Genomic DNA, 19,738 nt, shown 5'->3' with positions numbered 1-19,738 from the left:
AACCAATCATGGATACGAACAGAAATAAGAATGTGTTCGTATTTCGCTTGCTGCATGAGGCCAGTAGGACAGTGGTGTGAAGTGACCTGTGAGGTTATACAGAGAAATAATGATGTGGTTGTTCACTGACACACAGTAGACACCCTTAGAAGATTTATGCTCCTGAATGAACCTCAGCTGAGGGCAATATTTTACACCAGGGACAAACTAATATTGTTATTGAAGAGCACAAAGTCTGATGCACTGCCTGCTGAGTGCCGCCAGAGGGCACTGTTGGGCAGAGAGCTGCAGGTCTTCTTCTGTCAAACAGGAAGCAAACTGGCAGAGGAGGAGGAGGAGGAGGAGGAGGAGGAGGAGGAGGAGGACATGCTGAGACTGGTAGGTCAGGGAGGGGCAGGGCCAGAGAGAGAGAGAGAGAGGAACCTGTTTCTGTGATTTGGACTCGCCCCTTCAGGAATAGAAGAGACAAAAACACACAAAGAGCAGGATGGTTGGATCTGACTTTTACTGCCGGTAAAACACATCTATCTATCTATCTATCTATCTATCTATCTATCTATCTATCTATCTATCTATCTATCTGTGGAGGTGAAACTGTCCTGTTGAGTTTCAGTTGGAACCTTTTCACACTTATTTCTTGTTTGATTTGGTTGTTGTGTTGTTGTGTGTGTGTGTGTGTGTGTGTGTGTGTGTGTGTGTGTAAACATGTCTTTACTGCAAAAAGTGGGAAGAAAATGTCTATAACAGTTTGTACAACCCACGTTATGGGGACACCAGTTTCTGTGCTACATTACGGGGACTGTGTGTGATTTCAGGGTTAAGGGTTGACTTTTGGTCAAAGTTATGGTTTTGTGTGTGTGTGTTGGCAGGAATGTGTACCCGGGTGTGTTTAGCTCAGAGAAAGAGCAATTTGTCCCGACTACAGACCTCACACTCACTGTAAGCAGATTCTGAGTCTGTAAACGTTTTCAAAAATGATTTAAAAAACAAAAAAAAAAAAAAAGAAAAGTTTTGGGGAAAAAAGGTTGTTTCCTCTCGGTGAGATTTCAATAACAACGACCGTCTACAGCTTCGTTTCAGTTGGTATAAACCAGGCAAGTATGTCCGTTTACTGCAAACACTGTACAGCCTTTTATATATCGTATATATTATATATATATATATTTATATATGGTATATTACTACATATACTGCTGAGCAGATTGTGAATTTTCTTCTTTGGATCAATTAAGTTATTGATATAATGTATTTCTTATGATATATTATATTATACAGGTAGCAAAAGTTATCAAATAAATGTAGTGGAGTATAAGTATATTACTATGTATAAAGGAGTAAATACTTATTGACTGGCATTGTTTAATATTCAGTCATTGATTTTTTGTTTGTCGTATCACAGTAACAAATAGTAAACCGGTAATTGGATTTGAGGTTACAAAAATGTCAGGAAAACTGAGGTTATTACTGATATATAAAGTAAGAACATAAATGTAATAATTCTGTATTATTAAAGTAAATATATTGTATATGTCAGTGAAACAGTCACATACTGTAATGTTTACATATGTGACTTATAGAAAATATGACATACTTTAGAAATACGACATATATATTTTATATTCAGATATATATCCATGCAGCAACAATTGCATGGATTGGTTGTAGAGGTTCTTGATGAGTTTGTAGAGGTTCTTGATGAGTTTGTAGAGGTTCTTGATAAGGTTATAGAGGTTCTTGATGAGTTTGTAGAGGTTCCTGATGAGGTTGTAGAGGTTCATGATGAGAACCTCTACACAATCTGCCAAGAGGAGGTTGTCAAGGTTCTTGATGAGTTTGTAGAGGTTCTTGAGGAGGTTAGAGTAGAGCAACTGTATTGTCCCCGAGAGGAAATTTGTCTCAGGCACAGTGCTTCAGTTTGTTTCTTGAAAAACCCTCATAAAACCAACATAGAACGTCGTAAAACCTGAAAGAGACGTTGACTATCTGTTTCAGCAGTTTGAGCTACAGTAGCTCGTCTGTTGGATCGGAACACACGGGCCAGCCTTCAATCCCCAAGTGCATCAGTGAGCCTTGTCTCCAGTTCTGTTCCTTCCTTGGACAACTTTTGATAGGTACTGACCTCTGCAGACCGGGAACACCCCACAAGAGCTGCAGGCTTGGAGATGTTCTGACACAGTCGTCCATCATAATGTGGTCCTTTGTAAACACATCAACTCTGTTCACTGTGTGCCTGATATACCCCCCCCACTGACAGGAGCCCTGATACCCAGATAATCACTGTTAGTGACAGTGCTCACTGTGTTAGGGCTGATCGGTGTATATATGACACTGACAATACATTAAAAAGAGACTGTATTGAAGTGCTGAGTGAAGTTCTAATTGTTATGGTTTATTTATTGCACATTTCTCTATTAACCGATAAAACAACGGCCCACTCCATAATGACTGTCTCTGCTACAGTCGATTGCAAGTTATCAGTGTGTTTTCCAGTGAAGAAGGTCATCTTTGTGGATGCCACAGTATAAATATTAGGATGTGCTGTTTTTTAATGTCCACTGGCTCGTGGTCAGTCACTTGCCTCAGGTCAAATACCATCGCCTGCGTTTTGGTGACATTTAAAATGTGACAGTTTGTGTCACAGCACTTTATAAAGCCGTCTCAATCATTGTGGTACACAGTAAAGTTTATATTAGTGTACAGTGTAAAATCGATCGACATTGTCAGGTAATTAATTAGCTAGTTGGATAAGTTGTTACTGGAGAGCAAACAAGGTGTTTATCACTCTTGAGGTTAGCTTATAGTTTTACTAGCATTAGCCACAGGACTGCCAACTCATGCAACTGATTTCACACATGTTCACTTTCTCCTGCAGTGAGAACAGATTTATAACTGATAACAGGACAAAGACAGACCAGATTCAGTGTTACTATGGTTACAGGGACACTCTATGATTTCCGATACAAGGTCATTATTTGATTAGTATGCCTGTATGAAATCATGAATGTAATTGAGAAGATACCCTCGTTACGTTTGGTGTCCTGACTTAGGCCAGTTGTAGGTCGGTACTTGTTTTCTTTTTCAAAATTGTAAATCAGTCATGCATAATTCCTACAATAGTTAGTTCACTAAACTAAATTTTATATTCAGTATTCCTTTTTTCAGTGCTATAGAGGTTATTGAGGTTCGAGTAGCGCATACACAACATGTTCTCCCTGAGGGGAATTTGATGTTAATAATATAGTATCAATAATCATAGTTAAATAAAATAGTACATTTAAGTTCTATAACCACATTTTACATTCAGTATTCCTATTTGAATACAGTTGCTAACTTCTGTAAAACTTCTGTAAATCAGTGTGATCCCTGCAGCGACACAGACAGATTATAAGTGTTTAATTCAATTCAATTAAGTTTTATTTGTATAGCGCCAATTCATAACAAAAGTTATCTCAGGACACTTTTCAAATAGATAGAGCAGGTCTAGACCGAACGCCTTATAACATTATTTACAGAGACCCAGCAGTACTACCATGAGCAAGACCTTGGAGACAAGGGCAAGGAAAAACTGCCTTTTAAAAGACAGAAACCTAGGACAGATCCTTCGGCTCTAGGTGGGCGGTCGTCTGTCTCAATCAGTTGGGGTGAAAGAGAGAGAGAGACAGAAAGAGAGAGAGACAGACAGACGGACAGACAGACAGGTGCACAGCAACAACAGGATTGGCAATGGCAGTCAAGCAGGACCATGGTAGGAGGCTCCACCAGGATCGATGAGAACCTGCGAGAAGAGAAAGCACAAGAACTCCGGGGAAGAAGTGAAGTTAGTAACATGCATTAATGGGACATTGATGTGTCAATGAAAGAAGGCAGTCCTGGAGGTTTGCTTTATGTGGGAATTAAATGACAAATCCTGATCAATGATAACTCCAAGATTCCTGACAGTGGTGCTAGAGGCCAAGGTAATGCCATCTAGAGTAACTATATCGTTAGATAGTGAGTCTGTAAGGTTTTTGGGGCCAAGTACAACAATTTCGTTTTTTTCTGAGTTTTACATCAGAAAATTGCAGCTTATGCAGGACTTTTTGTCCTTAAGACATGTTTGTAATTTAGATAATTGATTAATTTCATCGGGCTTGATCGACAGATATAACTGCGTATCATCTGCATAACTGTGAAAGTTAATGGAGTGATTCCTAATAATGTTGCCTAAACGGAGCATAGGTAAAGTAAATAGTATTGGTCCATGTACAGAACCTTGTGGAACTCCATGACTAACTGTAGTATTTATTGAAGATTCATCGTTAACATGTACAAACTGCAAATGATCTGATAAATATGACTTAAACCAGCTTAGTGCGGTTCCTTTAATGCCAATTTGATGCTCAAGTCTCTGTAAAAGAATATTATGGTCAATGGTGTCAAATGCAGCACTAAGGTCTAATAATACAAGTCCATTGTCTGAAGCAATCAAAAGGTCATTATTAACTTTAACCAGAGCTGTCTCTGTGCTATGATGGACTCTAAATCCTGACTGAAAATCCTCAAAAAACTATTGTTATGTAAAAAGTCACACAACTTTTTGGCAATTACTTTCTCCAGAATCTTAGAGAGGAAGGGGAGGTTAGAGATCAGTCTATAATTGGCTAAAACCCCTGGGTCAAGAGTGGGCTTTTTAAGAAGGGGTTTAATTACAGCTACTTTAAAGGACTGTGGTACATATCCTGATAATAAAGAAAGATTAATCATATCCAGTAAAGAGGTGCCAATTAACGACTTCTTTAAGCAGCCTAGTTGGGATTGGGTCTAACAGACAGGTTGATGGCTTCGATGTAGAAATTATTGAAGTTAACTGATTCAATTCAATTCAATTTTATTTGTATAGCGCCAATTCATAACAGAAGTTATCTCGGCACACTTTTCAAATAGAGCAGGTCTAGACCGAACTCTTTATAACATTATTTACAGAGACCCAACAGTACCACCATGAGCAAGACCTTGGCAACAAGGGCAAGGAAAAACTGCCTGTTGAAAGGCAGAAACCTAGGACAGATCCTTCGGCTCTAGGTGGGTGGTCGTCTGTCTCGAGCAGTTGGGGTGAGAGAGAGAGAGAGAGAGAGAGAGAGAGAGAGAGAGAGAGAGAGAGAGAGAGAGAGACAGACAGGTGTACAGCAACAACAGTATTGGCAATGGCAATCTAGCAGGACCATGGCAGGAGGCTCCACCAGGATCCATGAGAACCTGCGAGACGAGAAAGCACAAGAACTCCGGGAAAGAAGTGAAGTTAGTAACATGCATTAATTGGACATGAATGAGTGCAGAAAGAGAGAGGAAGAGAGGAGCTCATGCACCATGGGAAATCCCCTGATAGTCTAGGCCTATAGCAGCATAACTAAGGGATGGTTCAGGACTCACCTGATCCAGCCCTAACTATAAGCTTTATCAATGAGGAATTTCTTAAGCCTACTGTTGAATGTGGTAAGGGTGTCTGCCTCCCGAACCACAACTGGAAGCTGGTTCCACAGGAGAGGAGCTTGGTAACTGAAGGCTCTGGCTCCTGTTCTACTTTTAGAGACTATAGGAACCACAAGTAGCCCAGCATTCAGAGAACGTAGTGTTCTAGAGGGGTAATAGGGTACTATGAGCTCTTTAAGATATGAAGGGGCCTGACCATGAAGAGCTTTATAGGTGAGGAGGAGGATTTTAAATTCTATTCTACATTTTACAGGGAGCCAGTGCAGAGAAGATGATGAAGATCGATAGCAGAGAAACAGTCTAAATATATATCTGAGTTTACATTAGTTAAAGTTCCTGAACTTGGAGAGCCACTGATAGCTGTTGATGGCAGTTGGTGATTACTTCTCTCTAGTATATTAATAAAATAAAAATTAATAATTTTATTATATAAGAAGCTCATGAAGTCATTGCTTCTTACGGTTATGGGGATATGTGGCTCAATAGAGTTGTGACTTTCTTTCAGCCTGGCTACAGTGCTGAAGAGGAACCTAGGGTTATTCTTATTTTCTTCTATTAGTGAATAATAGGCTCCTCTGGCATTACGAAGGGCCTTTCTATAGGTTTTAAGACGTCTTGCCAAGTTGAGCGATATTCTAATAATTTGGAAGTGCCATTTCCCTTCAGATTTTTGTTTTAACTGGCGGGTTTGGTGGTTGTACCACGGTGCTAGTCTCCTATGTTTTAATAATTTCCTTTTTATAGGAGCGATAGAGTCTAATGTTCTTCGTAGTGAGCCTGCAGCACTACCAACAAGATTATCAATTTCGGAGGGACTAAAGTCGTTATAGGACTCTGTTAAATTCAGACATGGCATTGAATTAAACACTGAAGGAATCTCCTCCTTAAATTTAGCTACAGCACTGTCAGATAGACATCTGCTGTAGGAAGTTTTGCCTAATGGCTTATAATCTAATAGTATGAATTCAAAAGTTATTAAATAATAGTCAGATAGGAAAGGATTATGTGGGAAGACTATTAAATGTTCAATATCAATGCCATATGATAGAACAAGGTCAAGAGTGTGATTAAAACAATGAGTTGGTTTATTTACACTCTGACAGAAGCCAATTGAGTCTATTAATGATATAAATGTGTTACTAAGGCTGTCATTGTCAACATCCACATGAATATTAAAATCACCAACAATAATTACTTCATCTGATTTAAGGACTAAACTTTGAGAATTCAGATATAAAATCAGAGTACGGTCCAGGAGCGCGGTACACTATAACAAATAGAACTGGCTGCAGTGTTTTCCAGGTCGGATTCATTTAAGCTAACATACTCCTCGTGGGACAACCAAGTCTCAGTAAGACAAAGTAAATCAATATCATAAGCCGCTCCATCCAAAGTGAGATGGATGCCGTCTCTCCTAATCAGACCAGGTTTTCCCCAAAAAGGCTGCCAGTTATCAATGAAGTCCACATCGTTTTCTGGACGTTTTTTTCTGCATGACGACATGCGGCTATACATGTCATCACTGGTCACATTGGGCAGGGGTCCAGAGAAAACTACGGAGTCCGACATACTTTTAGCACAATTACATACCGTCTCTGAATTAATTTTACTGACCTCCGATTGGCGTAATTGGGTGTCATTACCGCCAACGTGAATAACAATCTTATTATATTTACGTTTATCTTTACCCAGCAGTTTTAAATAGGATTCAATGTCGCTCCCTCTGGCCCTCAGAAAGGCACAGTTCAGTGCAGCTTCAATGCCATCTAAAGGGTGTTACATACTCCCCGTTCCCAACCTGTAGCGTGACAATGTGGCGTCAAAATGACGTAAATCTCGCTGACGCGCCAGTATTTAGGCCAGGTCGTGCACCACTCTATTTTTTTCAGCTGAGCGCGCCAAAGCAGAAGCAGGAAGATGGACGAGTTCCAGGGCAAGCTTTACGAGCAAGTGAGCCTCTACAGGCATCTGTACGATCCTTCAATGAAGGAACACAGAGATGCCCAGAGGTGCCAGAATTCATGGCGAGGAATGTTGAAAAAGAGGAGGACATATGCAGGAAAATTTGGACGAACTTCCGCGACCTCTTCTTCTTCTAGTGCGTAGAAATAGCAAAGTCGGTAGCCTTTCCTCAGTTGCGACACCTCTGTTCAGGAGAAGACTAGTATCGCGACCACCACGTGCAAGTATAAATAGTTACAGCGCTCCGTGACGTCACATTGTCGCGCTACAGGTTGGGAACGGCGAGTATATAACAGCCTTTACTGTTTCTGCATGATGACAAATTGACATGGATTTGTTGTTGGACTTTGGATGGATGGATTTCTCTTACCCTCTCTTTATATAGTGTCAGGGGGTACTTGGCTGAAAAATGTTGTGGCCTAAAGCTATGTGATTATTCTGGGGGGTCAAGACTCTAAAAGGTTGAGAACCACTAATTTAGACTCCGATGTCTCAAAATTGCCAAGATTGAATCCTGATTCGTTATTGACCTTGATTATTGTTTTTTATGTGTCAGGAACCTCAGTAAAAAACAAACATTATCTAACTCCAAATATTACATCCAAAAGATTCTAATATGCTGATAATGATTCTGATCGGTAATCAATAGTCCCATTATTAAAGCATTAATCAAACTAATACCGTCAGACAACTTTATCAGCCTTTAGCAGTTAGCTAGTGTTTCTGTAGTGGAGACTAAACGTTAACAATGATCCATATCAGCAGTTTGAATCCAACTAAAAGCTCCCTGCACCAAACTCCCTTTAAGAAATATCACATTTGAACAATTCCTAACGTGTTCGTAACAACACGTAACTCTAGAAACACGAGCTAAAGGCCGTCATATGTCCACAGTCTGACTGTCAATACAGGATCAATATCATCCATAAAGATACAGTGTATACTGATCAATATCATCCATAAAGATACAGTGCATACTGATCAATATCATCCATAAAGATACAGTGTATACTGATCAATAATCTATAAAGATACAGAGTATACTGATCAATAATCAATAAAGATACAGTGTATTCTGATCGATAGTACTGACAGTGTGAGTGAGAGGTTATTGATGAGTTTGAAGCCTTTGATACCTGATGTTAACAGCCAATCAGAGAGCAGTATTTCTGTATTTGTGCTGGAAACAGATAAACATTGTGCGGTCGAACTCCTCCAAACATTCCTGTAAGTTGGTCCCTCAGAAGGCGGAGTCTGCCGTCGGTTTTATGATTTAAACTCAGTTATTTCTGTGTCTGCTGTGTGACCACACCCCGCCTCACACTGAGGGTAAAGGTTGAATCCACTTCAGACCGGCTTTATGATGTCACGTGAGACCTGCTGGGTGTGGACCAGGAACAGGATCCGCTCGCTCTGGTTTTCTGCTAAACTGCTCCTTTAAATTCTTTTTCTGTTCTGATTGGTTGACGGGGGTGTGTCCTGACACAGAGCCTGACCTCAGTTTAATGATTGACAGCTTGCTCAGTTTATTTTCTCACACGCTGCAGCGCTGTGGTCGAACGTGTGTGTGTGTCACATTCCTGGAAGGGTGGGTGTGGCCAAGAGACAAACGGGGGGGGGGGTCGGCTGCATTCCAACACTTGAGGCTCTCACAAACCTGAACACACCTGAACTCACCTGCCTCAGGTGCAGGAGGAGTAGAGCAGGTTTCCCACCACAAAGACTCCGGATTCAAATTCTGCTCATTAAAACTTTATTCAGCTCACCGTTAACAAACACTGTTTAATAATAAATTATAATAACAATAGTAATAATAATAATAATACAATTAAATTAAATTAAATATCATGTGAATTGTCTAATAAAAAATCTGTAACTAAATATTCCTAAAATTACTGCTTATTTATCTGTATGGATGATATTGATCAGAATACACTGTATCTTTATGGATGATATTGATCAGTATACACTGTATCTTTATGGATGATATTGATCAGTATACACTGTATCTTTATGGATGATATTGATCAGAATACACTGTATCTTTATGGATGATATTGATCAGTATACACTGTATCTTTATGGATGATATTGATCAGAATACACTGTATCTTTATGGATGATATTGATCAGTATACACTGTATCTTTATGGATGATATTGATCAGTATACACTGTATCTTTATGGATGATATTGATCAGTATACACTGTATCTTTATGGATGATATTGATCCTGTATTGACAGTCAGACTGTGGACATATGACGGCCTTTAGCTCGTGTTTCTAGAGTTACGTGTTGTTACGAACACGTTAGGAATTGTTAAAATGTGATATTTCTTAAAGGGAGTTTGGTGCAGGGAGCTTTTAGTTGGATTCAAACTGCTGATATGGATCATTGTTAACGTTTAGTCTCCACTACAGAAACACTAGCTAACTGCTGAAGGCTGATCAGGTTGATTGATGCTTTAATAATGGGAGTATTGATTACTGATCAGGATCATTATCAGCTAACTGAACTCTATTGGACGTTTAATATCCAGGGACAGTGTACGTCGGCGTGTTTGCTGTAGTTGAGTTCCAGCTCTGACATGATGCAGTAATAAATATAAAAAGAATCTCCGTCTATTGATCAGTTATTGATTAGGTGAACAGAAATGTGGGAATCAGACGGCTCTCTACCACGGCCCCATGTGAACATCTGCTGCTGTCACGCTATTGTTCTTTACAAAGACAGGAAACACACACATACACACCAGGGTGTGATGTCACTGAGGGGTGGAGTCTATTCAGCCTGGTGGGCGGGGCTTGCAGTAGACAGGAAGAGCAGACACTTCCCTCTGTAAACAGAACAGGCCTGAGATCAGCCTCCTACGATTGTACTCTGTGTGATCCTTTACCGCAGTAACAGTACTGATACTGCACTACAGTAGTAGTAGTATAACAACCTGTACTTTAAGTACTTCAATAAAGTACTCAGAGTACAGTGTTGTACTGTAATACCAGATATTTCTATATAACGTTACTATATATACTCTATATACATGCTGCGTTTGACTGCTGCAGGGGCAGCATTCAGATTTCTGTCCTGGACTTTAAATGGAATCAGTGATCACTCACCTACATAGATGAATCATCAATAGATCAATAGTCATGTTTTCAGGGGAGCTCATGTGACTCCTGTAGTTCCCTTCAGGTCTCTGGACTTTACTGGAGTATCTCATTTATTTTTACATGTTCACACAGATATATGAACTTAGACAGCCTTCAGTTTGAAGCATTTCAGGAGAATAATAATAATAATATTATTATTGCATCATTGAATGCATCCTATCCAACATCAGGACTGTTCGTATCAGCCGGGAGACTCAACAACTGCAAACTGCTTACAGTTTGTGTTTATTTGCTTTTGGATGTGCCACCGACCTGCCACACTGTAAAATAACCACGACTTGTTAAAATACAGTAATTGTCTATAATTAAAATACAGTTTTAAGATTTAATCTTAAACTCTTTTTGAGTTTAATTAAAGATATTTACACTGTAAAACAATTATCTATGAATACAACTGCTATATTACAATATTCAGACTTACAGCAGAGTGCTGTTATTATTGGATTGTTATTATTTTAATTCAATTCAATTCAATTCAATTCAATTTTATTTGTATAGCGCCAATTCATAACAGAAGTTATCTCAGGACACTTTTCAAATAGAGCAGGTCTAGACCGAACTCTTTAACATTAATTACAGAGACCCAACAGTACCACCATGAGCAAGCACTTGGCGACAAGGGCAAGGGAAAACTGCCTGTTAAAAGGCAGAAACCTAGGACAGATCCTCCGGCTCTAGGTGGGTGGTCGTCTGTCTCGACCAGTTGGGGTGAGAGAGAGAGAGAGAGAGAGAGAGAGAGAGAGAGAGAGAGAGAGAGCGACAGACAGACAGACAGGTGCACAGCAACAACAGTATTGGCAATGGCAGTCAAGCAGGACCATGGCAGGAGGCTCCACCAGGATCCATGAGAACCTGCGAGACGAGAAAGCACAAGAACTCCGGGGAAGAAGTGAAGTTAGTAACATGCATTAAAGGGACATGAATGAGTGCAGAAAGAGAGAGGAAGAGAGTAGCTCAGTGCACCATGGGAAATCCCCCCGATAGTCTAGGCCTATAGCAGCATAACTAAGGGATGGTTCAGGACTCACCTGATCCAGCCCTAACTATAAGCTTTATCAAAGAGGAATGTCTTAAGCCTACTCTTGAAAGTGGTGAGGGTGTCTGCCTCCCGAACCACAACTGGAAGCCGGTTCCACAGGAGAGGAGCTTGGTAACTGAAGGCTCTGGCTCCTGTTCTACTTTTTAGAGACTATAGGAACCACAAGTAGCCCAGCATTCAGAGAACGTAGTGTTCTAGTGGGGTAATAGGGTACTATGAGCTCTTTAAGATATGAAGGGGCCTGACCATGAAGAGCTTTATAGGTGAGGAGGAGTATTTTAAATTCAATTCTACATTTTATAGGGAGCCAATGCAGAGTAGCTAGTACAGGAGAGATGTGATCTCTTTTTCTAGTTCCTGTCAGTACTCGTGCTGCAGCGTTCTGAATTAATTGGAGCGTTTTTAATGGACTTATTGGGGCAACCTGATAATAAAGAGTTGCAGTAATCCAGCCTTGAAGTAACAAATGCATGGATTAGTTTTTCTGCATCTGTCTGTGATAGTATGTGTCTAATTTTTCTAATATTACGTAAATGAAAGAAGGCAGTCCTAGAGGTCTGCTTTATGTGGGAGTTAAATGACAAATCCTGATCAAAGAGAACTCCAAGATTCCTGACAGTGGTGCTAGAGGCCAAGTTAATGCCATCTAGAGTGACTATATCTTTAGACAATGAGTCTCTAAGGTTTTTGGGGCCAAGAACAAGAATTTCGGTTTTTCTGAGTTTAACATCAGAAAATTGCAGGTCATCCAGGATTTTATGTCCTTAAGACATGTTTGTAATTTAGATAATTGATTAATTTCATTGGGTTTGATTGATAGATATAACTGCGTATCATCTGCATAACAGTGAAAGTTAATGGAGTGATTCCTAATAATGTTGCCTAAAGGGAGCATATATAAAGTAAATAGTATTGGTCCAAGTACAGAACCTTGTGGAACTCCATGACTAACTTTAGTATTTATGGAGGATTCATCGTTAACATGTACAAACTGAGAACGATCTGATAAATATGACTTAAACCAGGTTAGGGCAGTTCCTTTAATGCCAATTTGATGCTCAAGTCTCTGTAAAAGAATATCATGGTCAATGGTGTCAAATGCAGCACTAAGATCTAATAATACAAGTACAGAGACAAGTCCATTGTCAGAAGCAGTCAGAAGGTCATTATTAACTTTAACCAGAGCTGTCTCTGTGCTATGATGAACTCTAAATCCTGACTGAAAATCCTCAAATAAACTATTGTTATGTAGAAAGTCACACAACTCTTTGGCGACTACTTTCTCCAGAATCTTAGAGAGGAACGGGAGGTTAGAAATCGGTCTATAGTTGGCTAAAACCCCTGGGTCAAGAGTAGACTTTTAAGAAGGGGTTTAATTACAGCTACTTTAAAGGACTGTGGTACATATCCTGATAATAAAGAAAGATTAATCATATCCAGTAAAGAAGTGCCAATTAAGGGAACAACTTCTTTAAGCAGCCTAGTTGGGGTCGGGTCTAACAGACAGGTTGATGGCTTCGATGAAGAAATGATTGAAGTTAACTGATGAAGATCGATAGCAGAAAAACAGTCTAAATATACATCTAAGTTTACATTGACAGAAGTCCCTGAACTTGGAGAGCCACTGATAACTGTTGATGGCAGTTGGTGATTAATTTTTTCTCTAATAGTAATAATTTTATTATAGAAGAAGCTCATGAAGTCATTGCTACTTAAGTTTATGGGGATATGTGGCTCGATAGAGCTGTGACTCTCTGTCAGCCTGGCTACAGTGCTGAAGAGGAACCTAGGGTTGTTCTTATTTTCTTCTATTAGTGCTGAGTAATAGGCTCCTCTGGCATTACGGAGGGCCTTTCTATAAATCTTAAGATCATCTTGCCAATTTGAGCGATATTCTGATAATTTGGAAGAGCGCCATTTCCTTTCAGATTTCCTAGCTATTTGCTTTAACTGGCGGGTTTGGTGGTTATACCAAGGTGCTAGTCTCCTATGTTTTAATAATTTCCTTTTATAGGAGCGATAGAGTCTAATGTTGATCGTAGTGAGCCTGTAGCACTATCGACAAGATTATCAATTTCAGAGGGACTAAAGTTGTTATAGGACTCTGTTAAATTCAGACATGGCATTGAATTAAACACTGAAGGAATCTCCTCCTTAAATTTAGCTACAGCACTGTCAGATAAACATCTGCTGTAGGAAGTTTTGCCTAATGGCTTATAATCTAATAGTATGAATTCAAAAGTTACTAAATAATGGTCAGATAGGAAAGGATTATGTGGGAAGACTATTAAATGTTCAATATCAATGCCATATGATAAAACAAGGTCAAGAGTGTGATTAAAACAATGAGTTGGTTTATTTACACTCTGACAGAAGCCAATTGAGTCTATTAATGATATAAATGCATTACTAAGGCTGTCATTGTCAACATCCACATGAATATTAAAATCACCTACAATAATTACTTTATCTGATTTAAGGACTAAGCTTGATAGAAACTCTGAAAATTCAGATATAAAATCAGAGTACGGTCCAGGAGCGCGGTACACTATAACAAATAGAACTGGCTGCAGTGTTTTCCAGTTTGGGTGAGAAAGACTAAGAACAAGGCTTTCAAATGAATTATAATTTAGTTTAGGTTTAGGGTCCATTAAAACGCTCGAATCATATATGGCTGCCACTCCACCTCCTCGGCCTGTGCCTCGAGGAATGTGAGTATTAATATGACTGGGGGGTGGATTCATTTAGGCTAACATACTCCTCGTGGGACAACCAGGTCTCAGTAAGACAAAGTAAATCAATATCATAATCTGATATTAATTCATTCACTAGAACAGCTTTTGAAGAAAGAGACCTGATATTTAACAGCCCACATTTCATTCTCTTATTTTGTGCTACTGAGGAGTTGGTTTTAATTTTTATTAGATTTTTATGTTGAACTCCTCTTGTTTTTATTTCTTTAAATAGTTTAGGTGGTCGGGGGACAGACACAGTCTCTATGGGGTTTTGGGTGGGTGACTGTTCTAAAGAAAGCGCAGAGAAGTGTGTAAGACAGCAGCTCTGCTTCCTGGTCCTAACTCTGGACTGTCAGGTTTTAGAAATAAACTTCGCCATATTTCTAGATAAGAGAGCCGCTCCATCCAAAGTGGGATGGATGCCGTCTCTCCTAATCAGACCAGGTTTTCCCCAAAAGGCTTCCAGTTATCAATGAAGCCCACATCGTTTGCTGGACACCACCTCGACAGCCAGCGGTGGATAATTAATCCACCGCTTAATTAATGTGAATGTTAAACGTTAATAAAAGTCATTATCTGTGAGATTACAGTAATTATTGCTGTTTACACTGATAACAATTGTATTTTTACCAATTCTTTTACACTGTAAATATCTAAAAAAAAAATAATTAAATACATTTTAATCTTTTTGGTGAAAAAAATCAGTAATTTTATGATTATTTACAGTTGCTGATTTGTCACGTGATTATACATTAAACATGTAAATTCACAGGATAAGTTAAAGATTTGCAAATAAAAATGAGCCATTATGTCTAAATCTGTCACATGTACATAGTAGACTTACCTTATGTGCATTCTCTTCTTTAATAAATAAACTTCACGCAGTATTTGAAGTTTGAGTACTTTTACTCGAGTAAGTATCAGTACTTGTGTAATGAACCCGCTGATAGAGTGTCTGCAGGTTTCTACCTGAGCAGGTGATGTCACTGATAAGCCCCGCCCCTCGACCTACAGAGTGGGCGGGGTTTTGTAAAGAATCACTGCAGGCTGTGTTTTACTTTGCAGCGTTGAATCAGAGCAGCTGACAGGTGAGTGTGAACATTAATACTGAGACATCGGAACAGGTGAGTCCGGTACTGCTGAACCCGGATCAGGTTTATGAAGCAGACCTACAGCTGGATGGGGGGGCAGAAAGAGATGGCAGCATAGCACGAGGGTTAGCGTTAGCGTTAGCTTTGGGAGCTGATTGTAGTTTGACTTGTTCTGACAAGAAGAGGAACACATAACTGTCATTCCTCTGTTTGTGTGTGAGCAGCTGCTGTCGGTCTGTTTCTGTCCCACTGGGAAACACAGACAGTTAAATGTAATGATAAACTGAGTTTTACATGGGATTGGATTGTACAGGGCTATACATACATACATATACATACATAAATATATGTATGTATGTATGTATGTATGTATGTATGTATGTATTAGGGTTGTCCATCTGTCCTTCTTCAGAGGACCTGATATGTGTCTCATTGGTTTAATTCCTAATCAGTCTAGATCATTGACAGGTTGCCACCAGAAACTCAGCTTCTGACTTGGACTCGAACCTCATTGGACTTTTTTGGGCCATACTAATGAATCTTGATGATGTTTGTTGTGTTGGTTTTTCTAATCAGTTTGGTTTTCGTGAGTTTTCTGAAGCTGACTGCAGAGTTCCCTCGAATCCTGTAAAACCTGGAAATATAGAGACCAGTTTTCCAGTCATGGAAACACCTGAAAATGTATCAAAATGACCAAATATCCTGGAAATAATCTCTGTTGTGCTGGAAAATTTGAATATGAAGGGATATTTTTACTATTTTCCAACAAATGCTTTATTTCTAAGTACTGAAACTGTGCGTAATGAGTCTGATAACGATTGTTTGCAGATGAGAAACCAGTCGACAGTTAAAGCTCTAATGCTAATGCTAAGCTAGCGCCTGGATGGTTAGACTTTCAGTAGTTCTGATGTGAGTTTTCTCTCTTTAAGGGGGCTGATGATCAGGTGTGACCTTTGACCCCTCACCTTCAGAGTAACCTGCCCATCTTCCTGAAGGGGGCGGGGCCTAAGAAGCCCAGCGCCGTCACCATGGCAATGACCTCCTCCCAGCTCGGCAGAGGTGAGTCCTCCTTTTACATTATTCAACTTTAAATGTAGTAGTTAAAGTATCAGCTGTAATGATTGAACTGTAACTAACAGCGCCACCAGTGGCCATTCAGTGAACTGCAGTCAGCTTCCTGTTGCATCATCCTGGGCGTCGGCCAACAGTGACAAACACTGAACGCTGTAAAATAACTGACAATCATATTTAGAATAACGTTCCTATCTGCAATCTTCCTATATTTTATTTGGACCATTAGCTCCATGCTACTAACTAGCTCGCTGTTTACAAATCACCCATCAGCCAACACCACGAAGCAACCAACGCCAGACCCACACCGCGCAGACAATTATAAAGTGATTTATAATCTGATATCTGGAAGCTTTAAAAAAGGAGTAGTAATGTTATCAGTATCAGTTGAGTTAGGATTAGCATTAGCATTCCCTTTAACACTGTACGTCATTATGTCCTCTAATCTTCTGTTCTGATCTTGGTCCCGCAGGTCTGGGTCTGGTTCTGGTGGAGTTTCCGTATGAGTACCAGGGTAGAGACGGGGTGCTGGTCTCCATCAAACCCAACGAGCGCTACGTCCTGCTGGCTAAGACCAATGACCACTGGTGGCAGGTCTGCAGTGACCACGGTTCTAAGCCCTTCTACATCCCTGCTGAGTATGTGAAGGAGCTGCCGCCGGACTTCCCCTCCCCTCTGGACTTTGCCAATCCACCCAATCCTGAACCGGTGCTTCCGCTTCCTGTGGCTGCACCGGTCCCAGTCCCCGTCCCTGTTCCAAAGAGTCTGGAGGAACCAAGCCCAGGACCAAAAACCAAACCGGGGGACGAGGTGACGATCCGGCTCAGACCTGATGCTTCAACCACATACCGCAAGACTGAGAACCGCATGTCCACGTTTGGTGTCCCACTGGACTTCCATGACCTGTCTCTGGTCGTGCCAGCCCCACGTCACCCCAGCAAACCTCCTGTTGGTCCCGCAGAGACGGGGACCACAACCACCAGTGGGACTACAAATGTGACCAATGATGCTCTGAACAAAAATCACCTTCCAGGTTTCCTGGATGACGACAAGGACTCTGGGAAGCATCGAGTCCCAAGTTTCAGTCCAGCAGACCCCCTCTCTACATCCCGGCCCCAAACCCAGCCCATCCCTGTGGAAACGCCGGTGGTCCCTGTGGTCCCTGTGGTCCCCCCCAATAATGACAGCACGCCCTCACCATCTGCAGGTCACCACGACGACCAGGAGTCCCCGATAGAGCCAGAGGAGGAGGAGGAGGAGGAGGAGGAGGAGGTGAGCATGCAGGAGAGCACCGGCGAGGAGGATTCACTAAAGGAGGAAGATTCAAACCACATCTATGAGTCCATCCAGGACCTGAACCTGGACATAGAGACTCTGATTGGAGGAAGAGTGAGTCCTGGAGCTCCGCCTGAAACTGCACCTGCCCTGCCGCCCACACAGGTAAGACAGCTGAGACCTTCTCAGTCCCACCTCGGGTTCTGGTCCACTACCTGTCCGGACCATTAGCTTCAACTAGCAACCAACGCCAGACCCAGACCACACAGCCAAGACACAGCGAGCCAGACAACACCAGCATAGCTTAGCTACAGTTAGCTAGAGATAAGATAAGATAATTCTTTTATTTATCCTCCTAAGGAGAAATTCATTTTGACACAGCAGCAATAGGGCAAAGCAGTGCAAAAACAGAAAACAAAGAATAGAATAGAAATAGAATAAAAATATTGCTAATATTATTAATATTGGAAGATGTAAAAACTATAAATTAAAGTATATACACTATTTGTTGTTCAAGTAGGACATGGAGACCAAAATATGAGCAGAAAATTAAACTTCACTAAAACTAAAAAACTAAAACTACTAAACTACTAAAGTGGAAATTAAATATAAATAGTGCAAAAGGTTTGTGCGTTGTAGGTAGGAGTTCTTAACCAGTCTGTATCTGTTGGGGTTGGAGGAACTGGGATCTGTGGCGTTGTGGAGGTTGGAGGAACTGGGAGCTGTGGTTGTGGAGGTTGGAGGAACTGGGAGCTGTGGTTGTGGAGGTTGGAGGAACTGGGAGCTGTGGTTGTGGAGGTTGGAGGTACTGGAAGCTGTGGCGTTGTGGAGGTTGGAGGTACTGGGAGCTGTGGCGTTGTCGAGTCTGATGGCTGATGGTACAAATGAGCCTCCAAACCGCTTTGAGGCTTGGGGCCGGGTCAGTCTGTAGCTGAAGATGCTCCTGAGCTGCCTGAGCTCAGTGTAGAGAGGATGACAGGGGTTGTCCATGATGGCTTTCAGCTTCCCTCTCACCCTCTTCTCCGTCACAGCCTCCACACTATCCAGCTCCATCCCCACCTCAACGGTGGAGTGGATGACGTCACAGGCGTGCTACTGCCGGTGGAGGAATGTAAACAGTGACGACAATAGTGGCCGTAAACTCACGGGGCAGATAGTATGGCCTTAACCCGATGGCCAGCAGTTCAATGTCAGGCGTGCAGATTTCTGCTTTGTTGACAACATGTCCAGGGTTACACCATTTAGAGTTCACAAAGAAGGGAGCCCTCCTCCTGACTTGTTACCGCTCTGTTTCTTCCTGTCTGCCTGAACTAGTTAAAAACTGTCCAGTTCCACTGAACACTCTGGTGTAATGTCATTCAGCCATGTCTCCGTCAGACATAATATGCTGCACTCCCGATACTCTCGCTGTCCATTGACCAGGGCCGAGAGCTCGTCCGTCTTGTTGTTGATGATCGTACATGTCCCATGACAACCGAGGGAAGACATGGCTTGTATCTCCATCGTCTCTCTGCCTTCTTGGTCCTCACCAACGTGCCTGTTCTGGTTCCTCTCCTTCGTCTCCTTAACTCCGACGGGATCTCCCTCGGACATGTGACACATAAATCCCGATACCGTAGGAAGTTCTCATGTGAATAACCTCCGGTGTTTTGTTGTGTGGTGGTTGTTGTGTCCACATTCCTACACATTGTTTATATTTAAAAAAAAATAAATAATAAGTTCAACTACGGCTAAAAAAGTATAAAATTAACTACCAACACTGGAGGTCTGTTTACAACAATAAACACAGTGCTGTTTAAGAAGGAATAAAGAAGTAGTAAGATTTAAGGCGGAGCGGGAGCTGTTGCGTCGGGCTGCCACTCTCTGCGGCGCTTCGAGAACTGGATGCCCCTGCCTCGCATCACTGTTAGCTAGTTTGAAGCTAT

General features: G+C 41.1%; 1 protein-coding gene across 6 annotated transcripts in view; it reads left to right on the top strand.

Annotated features, from left to right (window-relative positions):
• The first annotated feature begins 395 nt into the window (after positions 1-395).
• The window catches only part of LOC127374478 (rho GTPase-activating protein 27), a 53,219-nt gene continuing 33,876 nt past the window's right edge, over positions 396-19,738 (top strand). For 5 of the 6 annotated variants that reach the window (XM_051419832.1, XM_051419830.1, XM_051419831.1 and 2 more), the window contains exons 1-3: positions 396-513; positions 16,397-16,526; positions 17,011-17,978. In XM_051419832.1, coding sequence (XP_051275792.1) covers positions 16,496-16,526; positions 17,011-17,978 — 999 coding nt within the window. In that variant the 5' untranslated portion in view covers positions 396-513; positions 16,397-16,495. Of the gene's footprint in view, positions 514-15,410; positions 15,465-16,396; positions 16,527-17,010; positions 17,979-19,738 lie in introns of those variants that run through there. The other variant, XM_051419829.1, reaches the window with a different exon arrangement.

Source organism: Dicentrarchus labrax, unplaced genomic scaffold (genome assembly GCF_905237075.1).
Source record: "Dicentrarchus labrax unplaced genomic scaffold, dlabrax2021, whole genome shotgun sequence".
In the NCBI taxonomy this organism is placed as follows: domain Eukaryota; kingdom Metazoa; phylum Chordata; class Actinopteri; family Moronidae; genus Dicentrarchus; species Dicentrarchus labrax.
Note: the sequence above shows the minus strand (reverse complement) of the source record. Positions and strands in the feature narration are given on the sequence as shown.